The sequence below is a fragment of the Amyelois transitella genome, chromosome 20, assembly GCF_032362555.1.
Source record: "Amyelois transitella isolate CPQ chromosome 20, ilAmyTran1.1, whole genome shotgun sequence".
Lineage (NCBI taxonomy): Eukaryota > Metazoa > Arthropoda > Insecta > Lepidoptera > Pyralidae > Amyelois > Amyelois transitella.
The window spans coordinates 5,169,596-5,190,623 of NC_083523.1; the positions used below are offsets into that span (position 1 = coordinate 5,169,596).

Consider the following 21,028-nt stretch of genomic DNA (forward strand, 5'->3'; position numbering starts at 1 on the left):
TTGTGGCATATAAAATACAAACTCAGTGTAAATACTCATAAGTTCAATGTAAAAATATAGTTTGGTGTATAAAACCTGATTGACACATTATTGGTCTTGTCTTAATCTTAAATGTCAATTAGTATTAAGTTAGGATGTTAGGTTGTTAAAACGTACAATAAAAATATGATTTATGTTCAAACTACTAAGTCATATGATGCAAGATCATATAAACCTGTTAAAGAATCAATAAAGACTTTGTATCAATGTTTCTTTATTTTTTTACCTTCTTAGGCAGTGGATCTGTTTTATCACTAGATTTCCTTTTTTGAACAGGAGAAAACCATGCACTTAATGTTTTTTGTGAATCTTTGTTTTTAATTTCTTTAACTCTTTTATTGCATTCTGTAGATTTATTTCTGGAATTGTTTACTAATGTGGCGACAGGATGCCAAGACAACAGCTTAACAGGTTTCAAGTAAGAAAGAGCCATGTCTGGTGGTACATGATCCACGTCCAGCCAAGCCTGAAAGTGATTTTGTATTGTATATCTTTGTATACATATAATAGTATAGTGATGTAATTCATCTAATTAAAGTGGATCTGAGCTGTATGAAATGTGACAAAGAAGAATGTAGCCACTTCACATCTTCATTCAATGGACAAATTAAAAAATCTTAAAAAAATTTCAAGCTTCTAAGCGCTGTCATTCCCAAAACAGTAAGGAGATTGGAGAATACTACTGAAATGATTCAACATGAAAATTCCTCAATCCAAATTAGGTTCATTGTAAAATACTGACTTCTATTTGTTCTTGAGTATCTAAAATAGCTGGCATTCTATGATGCAGCCAATCAAGTGTGGTGTTTGAGTCCATAGTTATTACAGAATAAGAATATATTATGACTTCTTCATTCTGCCATATATTGTATAAGCCAGCCATCAAAAGAAGGCGCACCCCTTTCCATCCAGTGAGTTCATCAAATTCATTATTCCATGTACTAGGTTCATCCACCTAAAAGATAAATTACAGGCTTAATATCTATACTGCACTAGCATCTGTCCTGGCTCTGCCTGCATGAAACAAATAATTGTGGTAATTTCTGCTCCCACAGGATATTCAGGAAACCCTCACTCACTAAGTGGACCCTTAAACTATGCAAGTCACCTACCTACATGCTAAATTTTAAATTTCTTGGGTCAGTCAGTCACTTAGTAAAGGAAGAGTTTTATAAATACAGATAATTATCTGTATTTATAAAACTCTTCCTTTACTAAGTGGTAAATTTACCAAGATAAATAAGCAGTAGTTATACAAAGAATCCACAAGGAAGTTGATGTGTCTATAGAAAATGTTTCTACCTTGACTTCCCCATCTTGTGGTGCGTAAATATAGTAAGGCTGCTTTACTTTCTGAGACTTATTGGTTGTTTGCCATTCATAAAACCCTTCCACAACAATGATGCATCTACCACCATCTCTCAATATAGGGTTGTAAAGCTTTGAGCTTTTTAAGTTCTCCAATCTACAGTTATTTGTGCTTAAATTATGTGATCGGTAGTCACCCTACAACATTAAAAAAATTATTAATTCCTTCTATAAAATATAACTTTTTATAAACTTAACATATTTAGACAAATAGCAATATGGGTAGTTAATAGTGTCCGACCGAAGGTCTATTTTTGGCCGAAGCCGAAGCCGAAGGTTTATATTCTCTCAGCACTCAGTAATTAATTTCGTTCAATATTGTCTACAAGCTACAATTAATATTAAAATTATTTCAAACCCTCAATATTGAAGGTTTATATATTGACTGTCTCATATAGAAGTTGATGATATATCATAGAGATGGTTGGTTTAGAGATAAATAAAAGTTTGTGATTTTGTGATTTACATAGGTACATACATAAAATCACGCCTCTTTCCCGGAGGGGTAGGCAGAGACTACCTCTTTCCACTTGCCACGTACTCTGCATACTTCCATCGCTTCATCCACATTCATAACTCTCTTCATACAAGCTCGGCGGTTTCGGGTACTTTTGACCTGACCTTTTACCAGGACGTCCTTAATTTGATCAAGATACGTTCGTCTAGGTCTTCCCACTCCGACCTTTCCCTCCACTCTCTCCTTGTATATCTGCTTAGTCAACCTGCTTTCATTCATCCTCTCCACATGACCGAACCATCTTAACATACCCTTTTCTATTCCTGTAACTACATCTTCTTTCACATCACAACATTCCCTTATCACGCTGTTCCTTATCCTGTCACTCAATTTCGCACCCATCATACTCCTTAACGCTCTCATTTCCACTGCATTTATTCTGCTTTCATGCTTATTTTGCCATACCCAACTTTCACTCCCATACATTAATGTCGGGACCAACACGCCCCTGTGCACAGCCAGTCGAGCCTTTTTGGATAGTTTCTGACTGCTCATAAAGGCATGCAAAGCTCCATTCACCATGTTCCCCGCGTTCACTCTCCTTTCAATATCACTATCATACTTGCCATCTGATGTAAACTTTGATCCTAGATATACAAACTCTTTCACTTGCTCAACTTTTTCTCCTCCAATCAAAATATTACATGATGTCATTTCTTTCTCCATTTCAAAAACCAGTGTTTTAGTTTTACTTACGTTCACTTTCATTCCTTTCTCTTTTAAAGCTTCATGCTTACAGTTTACCATCTCCTGTAACTCTTCCGCTGATGACGCCAGTATAACCTGATCGTCGGCATAGAGCAGACATTTGACGAGTAACTCATTCATCCTTAATCCACTTTCAGACTCTTTCAAATCTGTCCAACAACTATCCATAAATAGGTTGAACAGCCACGGTGACGCCACACATCCTTGCCTAACGCCTTTCTCAATCTTAAACCACTCAGTGTGCGCTCCGTTTATCCTGACACAAGCACTCGAATCCTCATATAAGGATTTCAGTGCTCGTATTAAGAGACTGCTCACCCCATGCAAAGAAATTGCTGACCACAATTCATTCCTCTCAACTCTGTCATAGGCCTTTTCCAGATCGACGAATGTGCAATAGACTTTATGACTCTTGGCCAAAAACTTTTCGGCTATGCACCGCAAGGAAAAGACCTGAACAGTACATCCCATTCCCTTTCGAAATCCCGCTTCAGCATCCCATATTTTGTCATCAGTTTCATTCCTGACTCTATTAATCAATACCTTAGCATACAATTTGCCGACGACGCTAAGCAGGCTTATACCACGATAACTTTTGCAGTCCAGCTGTGACCCTTTTCCTTTGTAAAGTGGCACGATAACAGCCTTACACCAATCTTTTGGTACTCGGCCGCTTCTCCAACACAAATTGAAAAGGCAGTACAACTGTCTAGCTACGACGCCTTTTCCTGCTTTTAGCATCTCGACCGACACTCTATCATACCCAGCAGCCTTACCCGCTTTCATACTCTTAAGTGCTTCCACAATTTCGAACATTTCAATTTCGCCTTCCATCTCATTCTCTTTTCTTCGCTATAGCAGAAATCTTTACTACCTGATTTACCTACTGGTAAAAAATAATGATTTGATTTCTTTATTATGTAATTGAATTACAGTAATTCACAAATTACAATTAGACCAATCAGTCTTTGTTTTACTCAACTAGACCAAAACTAGACTAATAAATAAAATAAACAAACACTAACTTCTAAATGTGATATTTTGACAGTGACTCTCCGTCGCCTCATGACTTTCGTAACAGTTCGTTCAATCTCGACGGTCGCTCGGACCTTCGGCGAAACCTTCGGCTTCGGTCGGGTTTTGGGCATTTGGCAAATGTACACAATAATAAGTACAGTTAAAGATTTGTTAAGTACTGAAGTTTATTAAAACTAAAGTTTACTTTATGCCATGGGGGTATGATGCCCCACATCATCGGTTTCAACACTCTGTCAGTTTTGGCCGCATTCTTGTACTTGGAGGAAGAGACTAGCACTGGTGTGATATCAGTTGGAGCTATGTTATATGATGGCAAATATTCTTTGCCATTGTTATGTTCTGGTAACCAATCTGGTTTCAAATAAGTATCCTTTCCTTTGACTTTAAAACTGCAGGCACATTGCACTTGGTCCTTATTGAGAGATCTGCAATTGTCATGGATATTCACAAAGTTGATCAAGAGAGAACTGGGCTTAACTCTTAAAACGGGCCACCGCCAGAGAGGTTGGGGAGGGTGGGGGAGGGTTTGTATGACCCCCCCCAAGTATTTTTTTTGCCGGAAGCCCCCCCTTTTTTTTACGAATTTTTGAAAATCTTAAAAATTGCTCTAAACAAAACGCGGGGGGGTCGGGCGCAATGAAAAAAGAAATTGGGCACAAATCAAACTGAGTTCGGTTAGGTTGGGCTGGTGTAAACCACCAAAGCGGAGCAAGCGGAGCGTTCAAACTGAGTCAAAAAAGTCTAGTATAGGTTAGTTTAGGTTTAACTCCCCTTCAACCCTTTCATACCTTCTTACTTCCCCCCCCCTGCCCATCTGGCGGTTAATGACCTTTAGCACACTTTATATGAAAAATTAAAAATTCGTAAAAAAAACTATGGGCTTCCGGCAAGGGGGGGTCACGGGAGGGGGGTTGTTACTCCCTCCCCCATCCCCACCCCTCCGGCGGTGGCCCGTTTCAAGAGTTTTACCGAGAACTGTTAATACAGAAAATGCTTAAATAATATGAAGTAGGCTAAGCAGTAATTAATTATTGTTGACCCTATCTACCCCGTCAGGGATAAAGACCTAATTTTATGTAAGTATCATAGGTACAATGTATTATGAACTTATTTGATATCTACTTACAACCCAGTACGACCACACATTATTATTGCTTTTGAATGTTCCCGCTAGATGTGTTACACCTTTTAAATTCTTTGAGCTTTAAATTAAATTATTTTCAGAAAAAAAAACACAGTTTTTCTACTTTTGGAGGTATATTTTGTGCTTTGTCGTTTTTGTTACCCAGGTCGTCGCTGAAATAATGTCAACCTCGAAGAATTGACATCAATTATTTGACATTGACACAGGTTTTTTAAGTACGAAAAAAAATCTTTGCTTAGCTATGGTATTATAGCCATAGAATTCATTAACGATTTGGATGTAACAGTTTCACCTCATTAAGTTTGTCCAAAACTGTCAATTTATGTTATATAAAACATAAGATATAACAGTCATAGGTTTCCAAATTCAGAAAGAAATATCTTTAATAGGCTATTTGACAAAGTTCTTAAAACTATCTTAGGGTATTTATTTGTTTATAAGGAGCCCTACAAAAATACTTTTCTGCCTTTATTACAGCTATTTTATTAAAAAATCGAAAAAGAAAATGCAATATTTAAATATGCCGCCAAAACGCGACTTTTAGCAATATGGCGGCCATGGCATGCAGTGACGTAAATTTCGTGTAAATATCATACAAAGCTTGTTGGTGTTTCGAAAAGTTTTGATTTTCTCTTGTTTTATTTAACTTGTGCCACGTCATATGTGTGAAAATTATTAAAATGAGTTCCTATAAATGTTGTGCAGTGCCTCAATGCACTAATACAACAATAAAATCTCCTACGAAACTGTTTTTTTTCTATGCCGATGGATTTGAATATTCGCAAGAAGTGGTTTCAGATCATGATCTAAGATCAGTGGTTACCAAGATATACTTACATTGATGTTTTCACATTCCTCAGTTCGGCAGCATAGAAATCTGGATTGTCTGGATTGAAGAAGACAATCCAGATTTCTTCTTCCAACCATTATTGCGTCCACTTTTGGTAGGTTTCGACTGTCAGCTTTCGCGGAATTGGTTTCCATTATTAAATACCTATGTTATCTGAGTAATCCTGAGCGATCAAACACTAAACTTATAAAATCTTGAAAAATAAAAGCGAACACTAAGGAACGGTACGATCCTCAGTCTGTTTATGGATAATTGACGTCATAATAGAAATAGCCAATCACGTTCATTTTTAGTCACGTGACAGCTGCATATAAAAACCTAATTTTCTGAGACGGATTTTGTTTAAATAATGCAATATTTTTATCTCGCGTTATTACAAATCGCTCCTAAAAAATAATATTAAGACTGATGACATAAAAGAAATGTATATTTTTAATACAGTCAAATAGCCTATTGTGTAAACAAGCATGCTAGTAAGGTGCGAAAATGTTTCGGCTGTCTCAATCAAGAAGAGGCTAGTAAATTTGAAGTTCTTCATTTAGAAAAGAATTGGTAACTTTTATCTATCAGAATTTTAATTCTATCATTTAAATCATGGTCAGCAAATAACATTAGTTATTAGCGTTATTGGGTAAATCAAAAATGCCCAAGTCCATAGGGTCGCTTGATGTTATGTCAATGTGACTTTGACTAGTGTAAATAATGTCATTCATTCGCAGTTATTATCAATCATTCATCTGAAAATTCCTCAAAGAGGAAGCATTTTTTTATTAAAATAAAATATTACGAAAATGTTGTAATTCTCAAGCCCACTTTTAAAACACTATAAGAATGATGTGGAAATATGTGTCGCGTCGTATTCGAGAATCGTTTGAAAAAAGTGTTAACCATTTCGAAAAGCGTACCACTACAGGTATCGTGAACCAATCAGGAACTGGACCTGGAGAGGAAGAAAAAAGGTCGGGTCCACCATGCTGCTGGTTTGCTGCAAGAAAATGTTGGAGGAAATCTAAAACTGATAACAAAAACACTAATCGCGAGAGATATAACTTCGACTGCTTGAATCGCAATTGGCTTGGTGCCATAACATGGGTAAGTTGCTCGTTTATTTTTATAATGGAGCATATTCTTTTTCCGTAAGAAATTAAATTATTATTTATTTATTATTTAAATATAATCATAAAAATGTAAGTGATCTGAAATTAAATTGAATATTTATCTGTGTGATGAGGTTTACAATAAGACAAAGTATTTTAGAAAACCATGGCTTTACATACCTATTTATTTTTTAATCTTTTAACATAAATTTCTTTTTAAAAACTTCATGAATGTATAACATGTGTAATTCTTACAGAGTGGAGTTGCAGTTGTTGGTTGGTACACTAGTCAGCTCGCTCATTTGAAGTTGAAATATGGATCAAAGAAATGTGAAGAGCAATTTAAATGCTTTAACAATATTCTGGCGGTATTGTACCCATATGTTCATCATGTTAAAAACAACCCAGCAGAATTGACTTCATCATCAACAATTGAACATATTATACAGAACCTAAAACCAAAAGTTCAGTTGATATCAAATGATCATGTTGGTGAAAGTGGAGATGATAAACCATTAAGTAGCAATGGGAGTACTTCTGCAAGTTCCAATGATGAATTTCAAGATACATTGAACTACATTGAGAATAAGCTAGGCTGGGCAGCCATCCAGAATGGACAGCTGAAGGATGGAATAAAACTTCTCAGGTTAAAATGAAATAATTTTATTTTTATATCTATATTTATTTATTTATTATGGAAAAAGAGATTGTTTTCTAATTTGTTTTTATATTCTAGATCTGCTGCAAACCGAAATCATGCACCAGCATTGTATAACCTTGGCCTTTGCTATGAGATGGGAATTGGCTTGGACATCAATGAAAATAAGGTAAAACAATTTGTGAAAATTTTGTAGTTTCCTTAATATAGAGAATGTTTACATTTTTGAGTTAATTTTATTCTAACTATATCTAGAAAATATTAATTTTAGTCAACTGATACCTATTTGTTTTAGGCTATGGAACTTTACCGTTCTGCTGCCCGTCTTGAACATCCTGATGCATTATACAATTTGAGCATCTACTATGCACAGGGTAGAGGAGGATTGACAAAAGATAAAGATACTGCAACCAGACTGTTGCGGCTGGCTGCTGTTCAAGGCCACCAGGTTGCTAAAGATACTTTGGATTACTTAGAAGTAGAGGTGACTGAGAAAGAAACCGAAAATGAACCAGAATTACACTCCTGGAGTTATCAGTGTTCTCCATATGCACAAAATGGTGGCCTGCCAACGCTAACATCACTCTTTGTTGAGAATGTTAACTATTTACAAGCACATAATTATACTGAAGCTATTGTTTAGATTATTAGAATGTAACCTGGTGATGGGTTTACTTTTGACTTTTTATAATTATATTATTTTTCTTAATATTGTTTTATTGTTTGGTGTTAATATAAAACTATTATCTTCATTAAAAAATATTCACTCAAGACAAACCAATTTCTAAATTTATTTATATAAGATGAAAAGATGATGTACCAGAAATTATACAAGTAATTACTTTATCAGATGAATAAAAAAAAGTGTTTATATTTATATCAAATTATGTTTATAATGCAATGCAAAGCAGCCCTTTTTAGGTTATTTCATTTTAAACTTATGTGGAAGTCATGTTTGGCATACATGTAACTGATATGTTGATACATTATAACTGAAGTAACAACTGTTTACTGTTAAGATTGGGTTATGATATTTTTTCGTTTTGCTGGTAACATCACCAGTCTCCGTAGTATGATACGCGCGACGCCATTTTTATCATGATAGCTCTGTTTCGTTATTGACGTTAACGGGACAGTGATAGCTTTTCGCGCAATAAAAAAGGGGCCGCGTGTGCCATGCTACGGGGACGGAAATTTTAGTTTTTAAACATCTCTTGTACACTTATATATGAAATCTCACAGCGCCCCCATTGTGTAAGTAAAGTATTTGTTTTAAGTGGAAACAGTTTTACAGAAAAAAATTGTGTGTTCAAATAATAAAGTTCTTTAACACACAAAGAATAAATTATTTGCTGTGGCAATTTTTGATTTAATGACGTGTGATGATTTGTATGGACATGTCAAATATAAAACCAATAAACAGTTTAAATGTCTTTATTTATTTCTTCTAACACATAAACCTAACATTTCTTAAAATGTACACAATGACAGTCAAACCTTCCTTTTTCCATTTCTGATTCATGCCACAATCTTAAGAAGACAAAAAACATGACAAAAAGGCTACATAAATGCTAAGCTTATTTTATTGACCTCAAATAAAAATAATTCCGAGATATATTATTGTACAAACACTTGATAATCCATAATGCAAAATCACATACAAATAATAAACATTCAATGTGATGTAGGTAGATAAACTACAATTCACAGGAGGAATGCTTTCCAGTCAGTACCTAGTTGTCATTACAATAAAATCTGACAGATATTTCAAATAAACTTAAAAGTACTACTTTACATTAGAAAAAAGATATGTGGTAATACCAATTTTCCTAGCCAATAATTTACATTTTTTTAATGGTCAGCCACTTCGGCGGCTCACATGCATGTGGTTATCTGAAAACAAGAAAACATGATGAAGTACAGTAAAATAAAAACTGACCTAAAGCATTCATAAAAAGAATACAAATGTATAGTTAACATTAACATTTGAAGCAAATTTCACATAGAAGTGTTAATAGGTTGTTTTTGTCTAAAAATCGAGGTTTTTATAGCACCTACTGTGCTAACAAGAAGAATAGAGACGAGATTATATATATATATAATATATACACCTTAACAATTCGACCACAGTCGCTTTGCAACACATGTTAAAGAAAGTTAATTTTTACCTTACACGGATAATCAGTATAAAATAAGTGTTACTGACTAGTACTTGCGCGGGTATTCCCTGGCCTGCGCGTACCGGTCGGGGTAGGCGGCGCCGGGCGGCGGCGGCTGGTACTGCGGCGGGTAGCGCGCCTCGTACCCGTAGCGCGGCTCCCCGGACCAGCCTTCTCCGCCGCCGCTGCCACCGCCACTGCCGCCTGACGAAACAGCACAGTGGTAACACATGATACATACAATACTTATAATACATCTTTATTTTATAATACACGGGGCAGACAGACAACCAACATTTAATATTGTGGGGATGTTCACTACATTAAGCCTACTAATATTATAATTGCGAAAGTTTGTGAGTATGAATGTTTGTTACTCTTACACGTAAAAAGTACTGAACCGATAACGATGAAATTTGGTATGTAGGTAGCTGAAGACCCAGAATAACATATAGGCTAGTTTTTATCCCGGAGTTCCAGCGGGATTGATAGGGTTTTCATGCGGACGATGTTGCGGGCGGCCTCTAGTACGTCACGTCACGTCTATATCCCTTGCGAGGTAGACAAACCCAACAGTCATGAAAAGACAAAGGCCGTGTTCAGCTGCAGGTTTAATCATGGAATTAAGATGCTGAGTGGCAGATTTATATATTCTTTGCCGCAAGGGCGTGGAACTTTTATGATATTCTTGAAATTATTAAAAGATTTTTGTTTTTATTCTTTACTTCCAAACATTTTATGCTAATAAATTTTTAGTTACGTAACGCGCAAGTTAGTGTAATAATAGCTCTTAAATAAACATGAGTCATAGATTAGATATTTCTTGTATCCTACAGCTTCATATTATTTCGGTTTAATATTATCACAAGTATTATCGAGTGACTAAGGTATACATACAATTAGAACTATGTATATATTTTACCAATACGTACAGTATTGATAAAATGTGTAGTTATTATTTATATTCATAGATACAACTGATTATAGTTATGATGAAATGCTAAAAGCGAACGCGACCAGTTTACTTTGTGAGACAAGTTAAAATTTATGAAGGTCAAACAGTGACCTAAATTACTAAATTGTTGCGAAAATTTTAACATACCAACATGTTTCATTCTCTGAAATGTTTAAAAGCCAGAAGTAACATTGCAAAAATGTTCACCTTCTTTTAGTAACAGACCCTAAACGAATGAACGGAATTAGAAATGATTAGACATATAGAACATTAGCTTAAGTTGTAGTCCTCGGTTACAGCCAGTTTGTTATAATCCTTACTCAAAATCGATCTGGATAAAGCTATCACACTGAAAACGAGTTTTCGGATAAAACCGCTCATTGCAGCCATCTAAACAAGATAAGGATGTAATGATAACATTGGACACGCGTCATTTATTTACATTCATGTTATCCACGTGATATTCGGCCAAAAGCAGGAACAACTCAGCCGCGATAATTCGAGATAGCTAAACAATATCGACACGCCTAAACGCTTGCGTATCTTGTCTGTACAAAGTGCGAAATTTAAATGAAGTGCATGTCGCACTTTGTACTGTTTACCAAACAAAATACTGATGCAAGCTTTTACCAATAAATTGACCTTCAATTTAATTAAGACACCTTACCTAATTATTCCAAGTCGATCGCAAATCGCAAAATTCAAACAAGGGAAGAGTTTATTAACGGAATTATTCTTGTAAGTGATGGGTTAGCAACTATTTTCAGACAATTGTGAGTCTATAACATAGTATTATGTCGATTACTCTATGGCTAGGGTTTTTTATACGTATTTTAAGATCTGTGTTCTTCTCCATCCTGTTTATATTCCCGGTTACATAGTCCATCCTAGATTGGACATCCAGTTGCCAATGTTTTTCCCTCCCTGAGCAGGTAGGCAGATGTGTGTTACTATTATCGCAGTTACCTTTGGACTGTGCGGCGGCGTCGGGATACCTGGCGCTGGGGTTCCAGCTGCGCGGCTCGGGCTTGCCGGGCGGCGACGGCCGGTACGGCCGCGTGTCGCGGGGCTCGTACGACCGCCTGGTGCACACATCATAATTAAAGCCGGATTTGTAAAAAAAAGGAAGCATTGTCTACTAATAATTATCATTTATTCATTCATCCATCCATATATTTAAGTTTTTATCAATTGCGGGTCAGACAGAGCCAGCAGTCTTGAAAGACTAATAATTATGTATGAAAAATAACTCTGATTGAGACATTAATGAAAAAACTCAGTGACTTAGAGGTAAGAACACTATTACTATAGTGCGTTCAGCTTGACTAAAACTCTTAAAAATTGATTAAAATACCAGCAGGACTGATATATGACTATGATGTTGGAGCGCCAAAGACGATTTTAATGGCTGTTCTTCTAATCATTTTAAAATTAAAGGAGTAAAGCTTGCTAGATAATTAAAGGTAAGCAAAATATAATAAAACTAGCTTCTTGGCTCAAACATGGTACATATTTTATGGCCTGTAATACACTCATATATAAATAATGTAGCTTTTTAAAGATCAAAGAATATTATAATTGGTTCAGTATTTACTAAGATTAGCACTTACAAACATTCAAAGTTTCAAACTTACCTCTTTATGATATTAGTATAGTTAAAATATGTATTCAACAAACCAGGGTAGAGCTTTTGTTATCACAGAGCTAAGCCTCGTTCTAAAACAAACAAAATTTAATTACCCTGGTTCTTTAGGCCTGGTAGCGGGGGGCATCGTCTGTCGGCTGTCATCATTTGTGCTGCCATTACTAGGGTATTTCATGTTGCTAGCTGCAAAAAAGAATGATATTATAGAACAATTCGATTTCTTTACACTTTACTATAATAATTTATTTTTCGTTCTTCCACTTCCTTTACTTTGAGGCCTGCCTCCGTAGCATAGCACGCACGACGCCGTTTACATCGTGCGATAAATTATCGCTGTTTTTCAAACAAAATCCTTATACATAAACATATTTAACAGTTTCTAGTAATATATACACAATGCATTATTGTTAACTGTTACTTGGTGCAAAAAGGAGATGCTATTTTCAAATAAAACCGTTTGGCGGTTCTCATTTCGTTTTCAGAGTCTATAAGAGTTATAGTACATAAGCAATACATACAAGAGACGTGTCTGGGATAGTCTCGCTTGTAGTCCCGGTCGCGCTCGCGCTTGTCGCCGCGCTCGTACGCCGCGCTCGCGATGTCGAAGCGCGGCGGCGGCGGCGCCTCGAACTGGCTGCCGCGCGACGACTGGAGGAGGAAACCAAGGTATATAAATGGTAATTGCATTTTTTTCTCTCTCATCGACATGTGTCTAGTTAGACTGAAACCAGCTGGCCTTATAACTGTTGAATATAAATAAGTATCGCCTGGAAAAGACAAGACTACCAATCACACGATTGTACTTAATCGATCAATAATATATGTTAAACTCTTCTGTAATTGATTAACTGACCGTCAGACAAGGCCCAGCCCAAACTGTCGCGTCTAGAGATATTACATTTTGCAATTAGTTTCTTATGTGTTTTAGGAGAACATCAACTATCAGAAGAGAAATCCCGACATATTTGCGGATACGGAAATTGCGATATCTTTCATTACCGGCGGGGATATTCTAGTCAATTATATAAAGAGTAGATTACATAGAGACTATAGAACTATATTGAGTATACATGTATGTTTATTCCTTATCATAAAGTTCTCCATGCTTATCGTAGCGTAGTGTTGCCGACCCATATGTAGTGTTGCCGATCAATAAGCTCAGTGTTACCGTCAATACACCCCCCAACACCACTATTAATAGTATTAAAACTCAATATTGAAAGCACTGGTAATAGTTTTGCCTATCAGTAGTGAACTGATTTTCCCTTCCTTTTTGAATCAATACTATTAAAGCACAGCCTGGTATTGAGCCAGTAGCGATAGTACGGGCATTACCAGCGGCGGCGGCGCGCGCTTGTGGCGGGCGTCGCGCTCGTAGGCGGGCTCGGGCGGGCTGGCCGCCTTGCGGAACGCCGCGCCCTCGTAGCCGCGCTTGCGCCGCTCCTCCTCCAACCTGCGCAGACACCACATATTGAAATATACATAGCCGTTTTGGTTGACTGGAACAAATTAGGATCGGGATAAATCCGCCTTTGTACATATCCTTCTAAATGCAATAAGTGTTTTGTAATTTGTTATATTTATTGTATGGCGCCTGTATTCAAATTTAAATCTCAATTTTAGCATGACTAACTAACACACAAGTTGCAAGCCCATCACCTACAAAAGGAATCCCAAGTTAATAACTCTAACCTATAGTCGTCTGTTAAAACAGGTATGAAATGGTTCTTTTCTGAATAAATGATTATGATTATAAAGTGCCAGAAACCTTACTACACACAAAATAAATAAAATAATATACTATTCTTCTTACTTTCCATTCTTGTAATATTATACAAAGGAAAAGTTGTCAGAATCATTCTGACAACTCAAAACCTACTGGTTGATGAAATTTAGATCATTTTTATCCCAAAATTCCCTCGGGACGCTAGCTAGTCAGTCAAACTCAATATTAATAACATATTGAGCTACTTGAAAGTATTTATAGACTCATATTATTCACAATTCTATGACCTATTGTTATATATCAAGGACTAGTTGTACCCGCGACTTTGCCCGCGTGGAATAGTTATTTTGGGCATCATTGAAGTCCTTAAGGATGAATAATTTTCCCCGTTTTTTTCACATATTCCATTATTTGTTTTGCTCCTTATAGTTTGCAGTGTGATGTTAAATAGCCTTAAGTCTTCCTCGATAAACGGTCTGTTCCAACACAAAAAGAATTTTTCAATTCGAACCAGCAGTTCCTAAGATCGCGTTCAAACAAACAAACTTTATATTAGTATAGAAGATATGCCCGGAACGTATTTAGTCCGTGCCTGTGCTAACTACTACTGTGCGAAACTTCAATGTACAATCGATAGATAATGTGCCACTTCTTGTGACTGCAGACAATTTATAATTTTATATACCAATATTAATTTTGATGTCAATAATACCTCAGTTGTGCCCTCTTGAGCTCCAATCTCTCCAGTTCCAACTTTTCCCTTTCCAGTCTATGGCGCTCGCGTTCCAAGCGGAGTAGTTCATTCTTTTCCCGCTCTATTTTCTCTCTGTAACAAAAATTATATAAATTGTCAATACGTAATAAATAATGGTGCGTACACAGAACTCGTGATTTCCAGTGTTATCTTATACTAGCTGTGCCCGCGACTTCGTCTGCGTGGAATAGTTATTTTGGGCATCATTGAAGCCCTCAAGGAGGAATAATTTTCCCCGATTTTTTTACATTTTCCTAATAGTTGCGTGATGATAAATAGCCTAAAACCTTTCTCGAAAAATAGTTTATTAAACACCAAAAGAATTTTTCAATTCGAACCAGAAGTTCCTGAGATTAGCGCGTTCAAACAAACAAACAAACTCTTCAGCTTTACAATATTAGTTTATTTTTTCATATAAACATATCATCACGTCATTATCCGAAGTTTCCCTTTCCCACGATCAGCCATCAGCTTCGTGTTTCTAGCTCTAGCCGGTGTTGCTCCTGCTTTTGTCTTCTTCCTCTATTCTGGAGCACATTCTCTCATGAAATTGAGATTACTATCGCCTAATATTTGAATGCAAAGTTTATAATCGTTTCCACCATCTCACCTCTCAGCCCTCAGTTTCTCCCTCTCCAGCTCCAGCCGGTGCTTCTCCTGGCGCTGCCTGCGCTCGCGCTCGCGCAGCGCGTCCTCGGCCGCGCGCCGCCGCCGCTCCTCCTCGCGCGCGGCGCGCGAGCGCTCGCGGGCGCGCGCCACGTCTCGCTCTTTCTGTTACACAATTTGATATGTACATCCAATGACAGTACAACGCATCCCGGCCTTCTCTCTGGCGGATGGAATGTAACTGACATTAACGCCAGGACGAGCTTGACAAGAGTAGTAAGTAGTACAGAGGATCTATGGCCAAGTGGATAAGCAATGCGAAGGAAAAAGCGTGCTCTCTACAGAGTTTGAATCCCACCGCATTTACCTATTATTTTTTTCTGAGTTACGTGTATTTCAATTGCTTATCAAGGCTGTTCTTAGGCGAGGGAAATCATTAGCTGATCAATCATATCATATATCATTAATTAAAACCTGTTCATTCGGGCAACTACATACATACATACATAAAATCACGCCTCTTTCCCGGAGGGGTAGGCAGAGACTACCTCTTTCCACTTGCCACGATCTCTGCATACTTCTTTCGCTTCGTCCACATTCATAACTCTCTTCATGCAAGCTCGGCGGTTTCGGGTACTTTTGACCTGACCCTTTACCAGGACGTCCTTAATTTGATCAAGATACGTTCGTCTAGGTCTTCCCACTCCGACCTTTCCCTCCACACTCTCCTTGTATATCTGCTTAGTCAACCTGCTTTCATTCATCCTCTCCACATGACCGAACCATCTTAACATACCCTTTTCTATTCCTGTAACTACATCTTCTTTCACATCACAACATTCCCTTATCACGCTGTTCCTTATCCTGTCACTCAATTTCACACCCATCATACTCCTTAACGCTCTCATTTCCACTGCATTTATTCTGCTTTCATGCTTCTTTTGCCATACCCAACTTTCACTCCCATACATTAATGTCGGGACCAACACGCCCCTGTGCACAGCCAGTCGAGCCTTTTTGGATAGTTTCTGACTGCTCATAAAGGCATGCAAAGCTCCATTCACCATGTTCCCCGCGTTCACTCTCCTTTCAATATCACTATCATACTTGCCATCTGATGTAAACTTTGATCCTAGATATACAAACTCTTTCACTTGCTCCACTTTTTCTCCTCCAATCAAAATATTACATGCTGTCATTTCTTTCTCCATTTCAAAAACCAGTGTTTTAGTTTTACTTACGTTCACTTTCATTCCTTTCTCTTTTAAAGCTTCATGCATACAGTTTACCATCTCCTGTAACTCCTCCGCTGATGACGCCAGTATAACCTGATCGTCGGCATAGAGCAGACATTTGACGAGTAACTCATTCATCCTTAATCCACTTTTAGACTCTTTCGGGCAACTAGATGGTGTAAATAAAGCTGCCTGCCTAACTTACCCATATTTTAGAGAAGGACAGCACTTCTCTGGGCGATCGTCTGCGCTCTCGACTTCTGGTGCTGCGCCTAGGTCTATCCTGCACAAAATAAGTTCACATCAATTAAAAAATATATTTTTTTAACAACATAGCCTTTGTGTAATCAAGTTTAGCAATTTGCTAGAGAACAATGGAAAAAGTAGAATAGAAGCTTATAAACATACCAAAAAAGTGACATGTTTTCATATTAATTTGTTCTTGAAATGAATTTTTTCGGGAAATATAAGCTTTATTGGTCTATATTTACTTTGTCAGAGCGATGAGACTTCTCCCGGGTGCGTGAGGTAGATCGTAAGTTTTCATCTCCGGAAGTTTCGCCTTCTTTCTTCACTTTATCTCCGGTTTTGTCCGCTCCATCTTTACCCTCCTAGACAATAACATTAAACACAATAAATAATGTTCTATGTTTTCTATAATTATATAAGGTAGGTATAGAGTACATATATTTGTAATGTTTTTACGTCTATGGTTTTGCTACAAAAGCTGATGGACAAAGCACAGTTACAAGATAAAACCAACATGAGCAGCATAGGCTATATTTATTCTGGATATTCCACGCATAATGCTTTAAACCCCAAAGCTTACACTAGATGAAATTTCAGGGGGTCAATTCACGAATGTTGATAGTATTAGCAAGAGTAAGAGGGAGTGAACATTAATAAACAGGTAAAAGTGTATGTAGTCCGAAGTAGTGTACGTCTTGAAGTATGTTTGTTTGCATACCTCATTTTCCTTTGACTCGTTAATCCGGTCTTTACTGGAGCGCCGTTCATAACGCGATGGCTGACGGCGAGATGAGGATTCAGACTCCGATTTGGCTTTTTCCACGGAAATCATGCGACCGTGTAATTCTTAAGGAAAAAAATTAAATATAATTAGAACAAATGCGGAAAATGTCCAAACTTTTCAATAACTTATGTTGACATTTTCTATATTTAAAATTAATGTAACTTAATAGGTCATTTAAAATTTTTATGACCACAATTAAACTGCAAGTATGTTAATCATCAGTTTAAAATTGATTTATAAATTCCATTTAAGGGGATGATTCTTACCGTGGTACCATTGTTGAACATACAAAAAATTGTTCATAAAACTCACCAGTCCGATGAAGATTTTTGATGCAATTCTCAGCATCTTGTGCGCTTGCCATGGTGACATAGCCATAGCATCTCGATCCTGGAGTTCTCGCATTAGTTACCACTTTGGCTCCAATCACCTAAATAATAATAAATTACTCAGTTGCTTCTTTTAGCATATCTTCAGTATTTATAACATTGAATCATTTTTAATAAGTTTTCTGGATGAAAATTTCATAAGCTACTAGATACAAAGAAAATAGAACATGTATTCACTCTACAAGTTAAAAATAACAATATGGTTAATTGCATTAAAAATATTGTCAACAAAATCAAGATCATTATAGAAAAACGAATAGTAAGGAAAAGCACTTTCTAAACAATCTATAAAAAAAATAATTATACTTTTCCATGTTTGCTGCATAACTGCTTAAGGTCCTTAGCACGAGTGTCTCCTGACAGGCCGCTAACCCAAAGGTTGCGCGCGCCACCCTCTTTGCCATCGTCTTTTTTGTCCTTCTTATCACCTTCATTATCTTTGTCTTTCTCATCTAAAATCATATGAAAACAATCAATATTGTCAAACTAATTCGAAAAATTAAAATTCTTTACCATTTTGCAAGTTAAAGTTCAATCTTACCTTTTTGGTCTTTATCATTTTTCTCCACATCATTGCTGAAAATAAGAATACAAATCAGCCATATATTGATATATAAGAAAAAGAGTAATTTAGTAAGATACATTTATGAGTAAGAATATTTATGACATTTTTGTTTTTAAGAATCCTACGCATTCCTTTTCTTTCAGAAAGTTGATCTTTTCAATATATAATTTACACACATCATCTACAAAGTTTTGCACCAGTTTTGTACTCCACCAGTTCGGCCAGGCAGCCTTGTACAGTAGATTGTGATTTGGCATCTTCTCTCCTGTCCCAGTGCATGATGGTGTGCAGGTAGCGCCGACAACAGCCCAGAAGAAACACGTAGCCCGTTCGCATTGTAGGGAAGTGTCGAGAACGATGCTTGTAGTGAAGTCCAGAACCACTTTCACAGGACAGATGTAGTCGCCGATCTTCAGATTTGATGTCTTCTTTCAGGTCAGGGTGGTGCAAAACTTTGTAGTGATAACGAAAATGAAATGACGATAATATTGAAGATAGCTGCGCGGCGTCGCGTAGGCCGTTCGGTGTACACCAACCTAGTGGCAGGGGCGTCGCTGTTTACTTGTTGTTCGTTATTGTCGGGCACCGCGTCGTTAGCCGCGTCGCCGTCCGCCGGAACCGAGTCGTCGCCTGCAGCTTCACCAGACCCCTGCAGCTCGCCATCATCTACGTCAGTGGTAGTTATCAGCTCAAGTGGCGAGTCAGCGCAGGTCGCTCACTTCACACGAGGAGCGGCCCACTCTGTCTCCCCTTCCTCTGGTGCACACCAACACATGACCAAACATCTTGAGCAACTTTCATACTTGTTGGTAAATACTAAAACACTTGACCTGAAAACTTGATTGATTGTAAATTAGCATCACCGCCTGGAAATGGAGCAGCACAGTGTCGTATCACTGCGTCACATTATTAAAGACTATCACATAATAGAACACTAGATGGTCAATGATGACCTTGTGTTCATGAATACAAATCACCTCGAAGATTTATTCCTTTTTCACTTGAAGATGGTCTCCAATGTGCATAATGGCTTTTCTCAATAATGCAAACATTAAACCAGAACCAATAAATATTTTCAGTGTGTTTCAACTCAGTGTTCAATGATATACACTTTTCAGATGTCCTCCGTATAACTCCTTTTTTAGTGATTTCATTTATCCTGATTATATTACTGCAGTAATAGCCAATGCCTTTTCTAAAGCAGCTTCGTGTAGAAGGTTCACTCCTCAAATTTTCAGCAAAATATTCGCTTCCTTGGATTCTTTCATGATAAACTCATATTCTGAACAACTGTGACTGGCTTCATTAAAATTGTGGAGAAAAATGTAACGCATCACTTATCTTAAATTTTATTTAGGTACATAAGTTATTCTGTGAATTCTATTTCGAAGCAAATATATTCATACATTTTCTTGATTTGTGTGTAAAAGGATGTGTTGCAATATAACATAATTCCATATGAAAAAAAAACTTACCAATTCGGTTGTCTTTTGTAGCATTGTCAGTCTGAAATAAGTAAACAACAGTTTATCATGGGATCTAGTTTACTTGGCATTTGTCCAAAATGGGATACAGTAAATATAGGTTAACTTGTATTCAATCCAAAAGTATTTGTATTTGAGACAGTTAGATAAAAGAAATAAGAGATTATATTTTATTAACATGTATTATTTAGGGCAACAATTTACAACAAAACATCTAATCTATTTCCATCATAAATCCATTAGTAATGCTTGCCTTAGCTGATGGTAAAGTCACTGTAACCTTGAAGAAATAGAAACATACCTCTTCATTAAGAAGTTCATCTTCACCAAGATCTAAGTTGATACTATCTTCTGCATCTGTGTTGTTTTCAGCTTTTTGATCATCTTCACATTTGACAGTTTCCAAGCATGGTTTCTTAGCCGCCCTGGCCTCCGGCTCATCTTTTATTTCGCGTTTCCGTGGTGATTTGATATCTACTTCCATATTTTCTTCGGGTTGTTCATCTTTAACCTCTTGCTTAAGGACTGTTTGTTCAGTGTCCTCTTCCTCTCCCGCATCGTCTTGTACAATCATATCTTCCATTGCCGGCGTCTCTTCAGACTCCTGTTCTACTACACTCTCCGAGCGGCGAGTTTTTTTAGATGGAGTCTTGGCTTCAATAGCGAGTTCAAATTTGAAAGTTGTTGGGTCCTCACCTTGGTCTTCCAGATACTAAAATTTACAAATATATATACTCATTAGATTATAGCTATGCATTTATTTTTAATGAATTATACTGCATCGATTAAAATCAATGATTACCTTTGTAAGACGTTGTATGAGCACGCCGCGTACCCCGCTCTTATCCAGGTTACGCTTTTCTAATTCTGAGCGCAAATCTATAACTCTCAAATCTTTAAGTAAACGCTTTTGGTCCGACATTGCCAGACGTTATTTTAAGCAACTTTCTAATAATATCCACTGAGTTAAATTTCCACACCTACGAAAATCACACGAAAACAGAATTTGATGGAAAGCAAATGGCGTCACGTCACGTCAAAATAGCGATGGCGATGGG

At 37.0% G+C, this 21,028-nt stretch overlaps 3 protein-coding genes across 5 annotated transcripts; 1 reads left to right on the top strand and 2 right to left on the bottom strand.

The window, feature by feature from the left end:
• Positions 1 to 215: 215 nt before the first annotated feature.
• LOC106131673 (abasic site processing protein HMCES) lies at positions 216 to 4,988 on the bottom strand. Of its 2 annotated transcripts, XM_013330845.2 has the most exons (5): positions 4,797 to 4,988; positions 3,855 to 4,095; positions 1,342 to 1,545; positions 782 to 994; positions 216 to 505 (listed from the first exon to the last, which is right to left on the bottom strand). In XM_013330845.2, the coding sequence occupies exons 1-5, from the start codon at positions 4,814 to 4,816 to the stop codon at positions 254 to 256; spliced, it is 930 nt and encodes a 309-aa protein (XP_013186299.2). In that variant the 5' UTR covers positions 4,817 to 4,988; the 3' UTR covers positions 216 to 253. The 2 variants fall into 2 exon arrangements, with proteins under 2 accessions (XP_013186299.2, XP_060805900.1); XM_060949917.1 differs by lacking the exons at positions 3,855 to 4,095; positions 4,797 to 4,988 and adding an exon at positions 3,658 to 3,796.
• Positions 4,989 to 6,371: 1,383 nt separating this feature from the next.
• Positions 6,372 to 8,128, top strand: LOC106131615 (uncharacterized). The gene is made up of 4 exons (XM_013330768.2): positions 6,372 to 6,756; positions 7,019 to 7,407; positions 7,498 to 7,588; positions 7,715 to 8,128. Exons 1-4 carry the CDS (start codon positions 6,496 to 6,498, stop codon positions 8,060 to 8,062), a joined length of 1,089 nt encoding a protein of 362 aa, XP_013186222.2. The 5' UTR covers positions 6,372 to 6,495; the 3' UTR covers positions 8,063 to 8,128.
• Positions 8,129 to 8,837: 709 nt separating this feature from the next.
• LOC106131614 (SAFB-like transcription modulator) lies at positions 8,838 to 21,024 on the bottom strand. 2 transcript variants are annotated; one of them, XM_060949853.1, is made up of 18 exons: positions 20,773 to 21,024; positions 20,272 to 20,682; positions 19,962 to 19,992; positions 19,023 to 19,152; positions 18,463 to 18,497; positions 18,228 to 18,373; positions 17,845 to 17,962; positions 17,467 to 17,594; positions 16,991 to 17,110; positions 16,705 to 16,782; positions 15,269 to 15,429; positions 14,617 to 14,730; positions 13,514 to 13,631; positions 12,697 to 12,826; positions 12,274 to 12,361; positions 11,500 to 11,615; positions 9,588 to 9,782; positions 8,838 to 9,312 (listed from the first exon to the last, which is right to left on the bottom strand). In XM_060949853.1, the coding sequence occupies exons 1-17, from the start codon at positions 20,890 to 20,892 to the stop codon at positions 9,625 to 9,627; spliced, it is 2,202 nt and encodes a 733-aa protein (XP_060805836.1). In that variant the 5' UTR covers positions 20,893 to 21,024; the 3' UTR covers positions 8,838 to 9,312; positions 9,588 to 9,624. The 2 variants fall into 2 exon arrangements, with proteins under 2 accessions (XP_060805836.1, XP_013186220.1); XM_013330766.2 differs by having other exon boundaries at positions 9,626 to 9,782; positions 20,773 to 21,023.
• Positions 21,025 to 21,028: the final 4 nt, after the last annotated feature.

Bases quoted from the DNA above. Each gene is read 5' to 3' on its own strand.
- LOC106131615 (XM_013330768.2), top strand. From the start codon at position 6,496: ATGATGTGGAAATATGTGTCGCGTCGTATTCGAGAATCGTTTGAAAAA. The intron at 6,757-7,018 runs GTAAGTTGCTCG...TAATTCTTACAG, and splicing joins GGCTTGGTGCCATAACATGG to AGTGGAGTTGCAGTTGTTGG. The intron at 7,589-7,714 runs GTAAAACAATTT...TATTTGTTTTAG, and splicing joins TGGACATCAATGAAAATAAG to GCTATGGAACTTTACCGTTC.
- LOC106131673 (XM_013330845.2), bottom strand. From the start codon at position 4,816: ATGTGTGGTCGTACTGGGTT. The intron at 1,546-3,854 runs GTAAACTTTAGT...TTAATGTTGTAG, and splicing joins TCATACCCCCATGGCATAAA to GGTGACTACCGATCACATAA. The intron at 995-1,341 runs GTAGAAACATTT...TTTATCTTTTAG, and splicing joins CACAAGATGGGGAAGTCAAG to GTGGATGAACCTAGTACATG.
- LOC106131614 (XM_060949853.1), bottom strand. From the start codon at position 20,892: ATGTCGGACCAAAAGCGTTTACTTAAAGATTTGAGAGTTATAGATTTG. The intron at 18,374-18,462 runs GTAAGATTGAAC...ATATGATTTTAG, and splicing joins AAATGATAAAGACCAAAAAG to ATGAGAAAGACAAAGATAAT. The intron at 17,595-17,844 runs GTGAGTTTTATG...TTTTTCCTTAAG, and splicing joins CAAAAATCTTCATCGGACTG to AATTACACGGTCGCATGATT.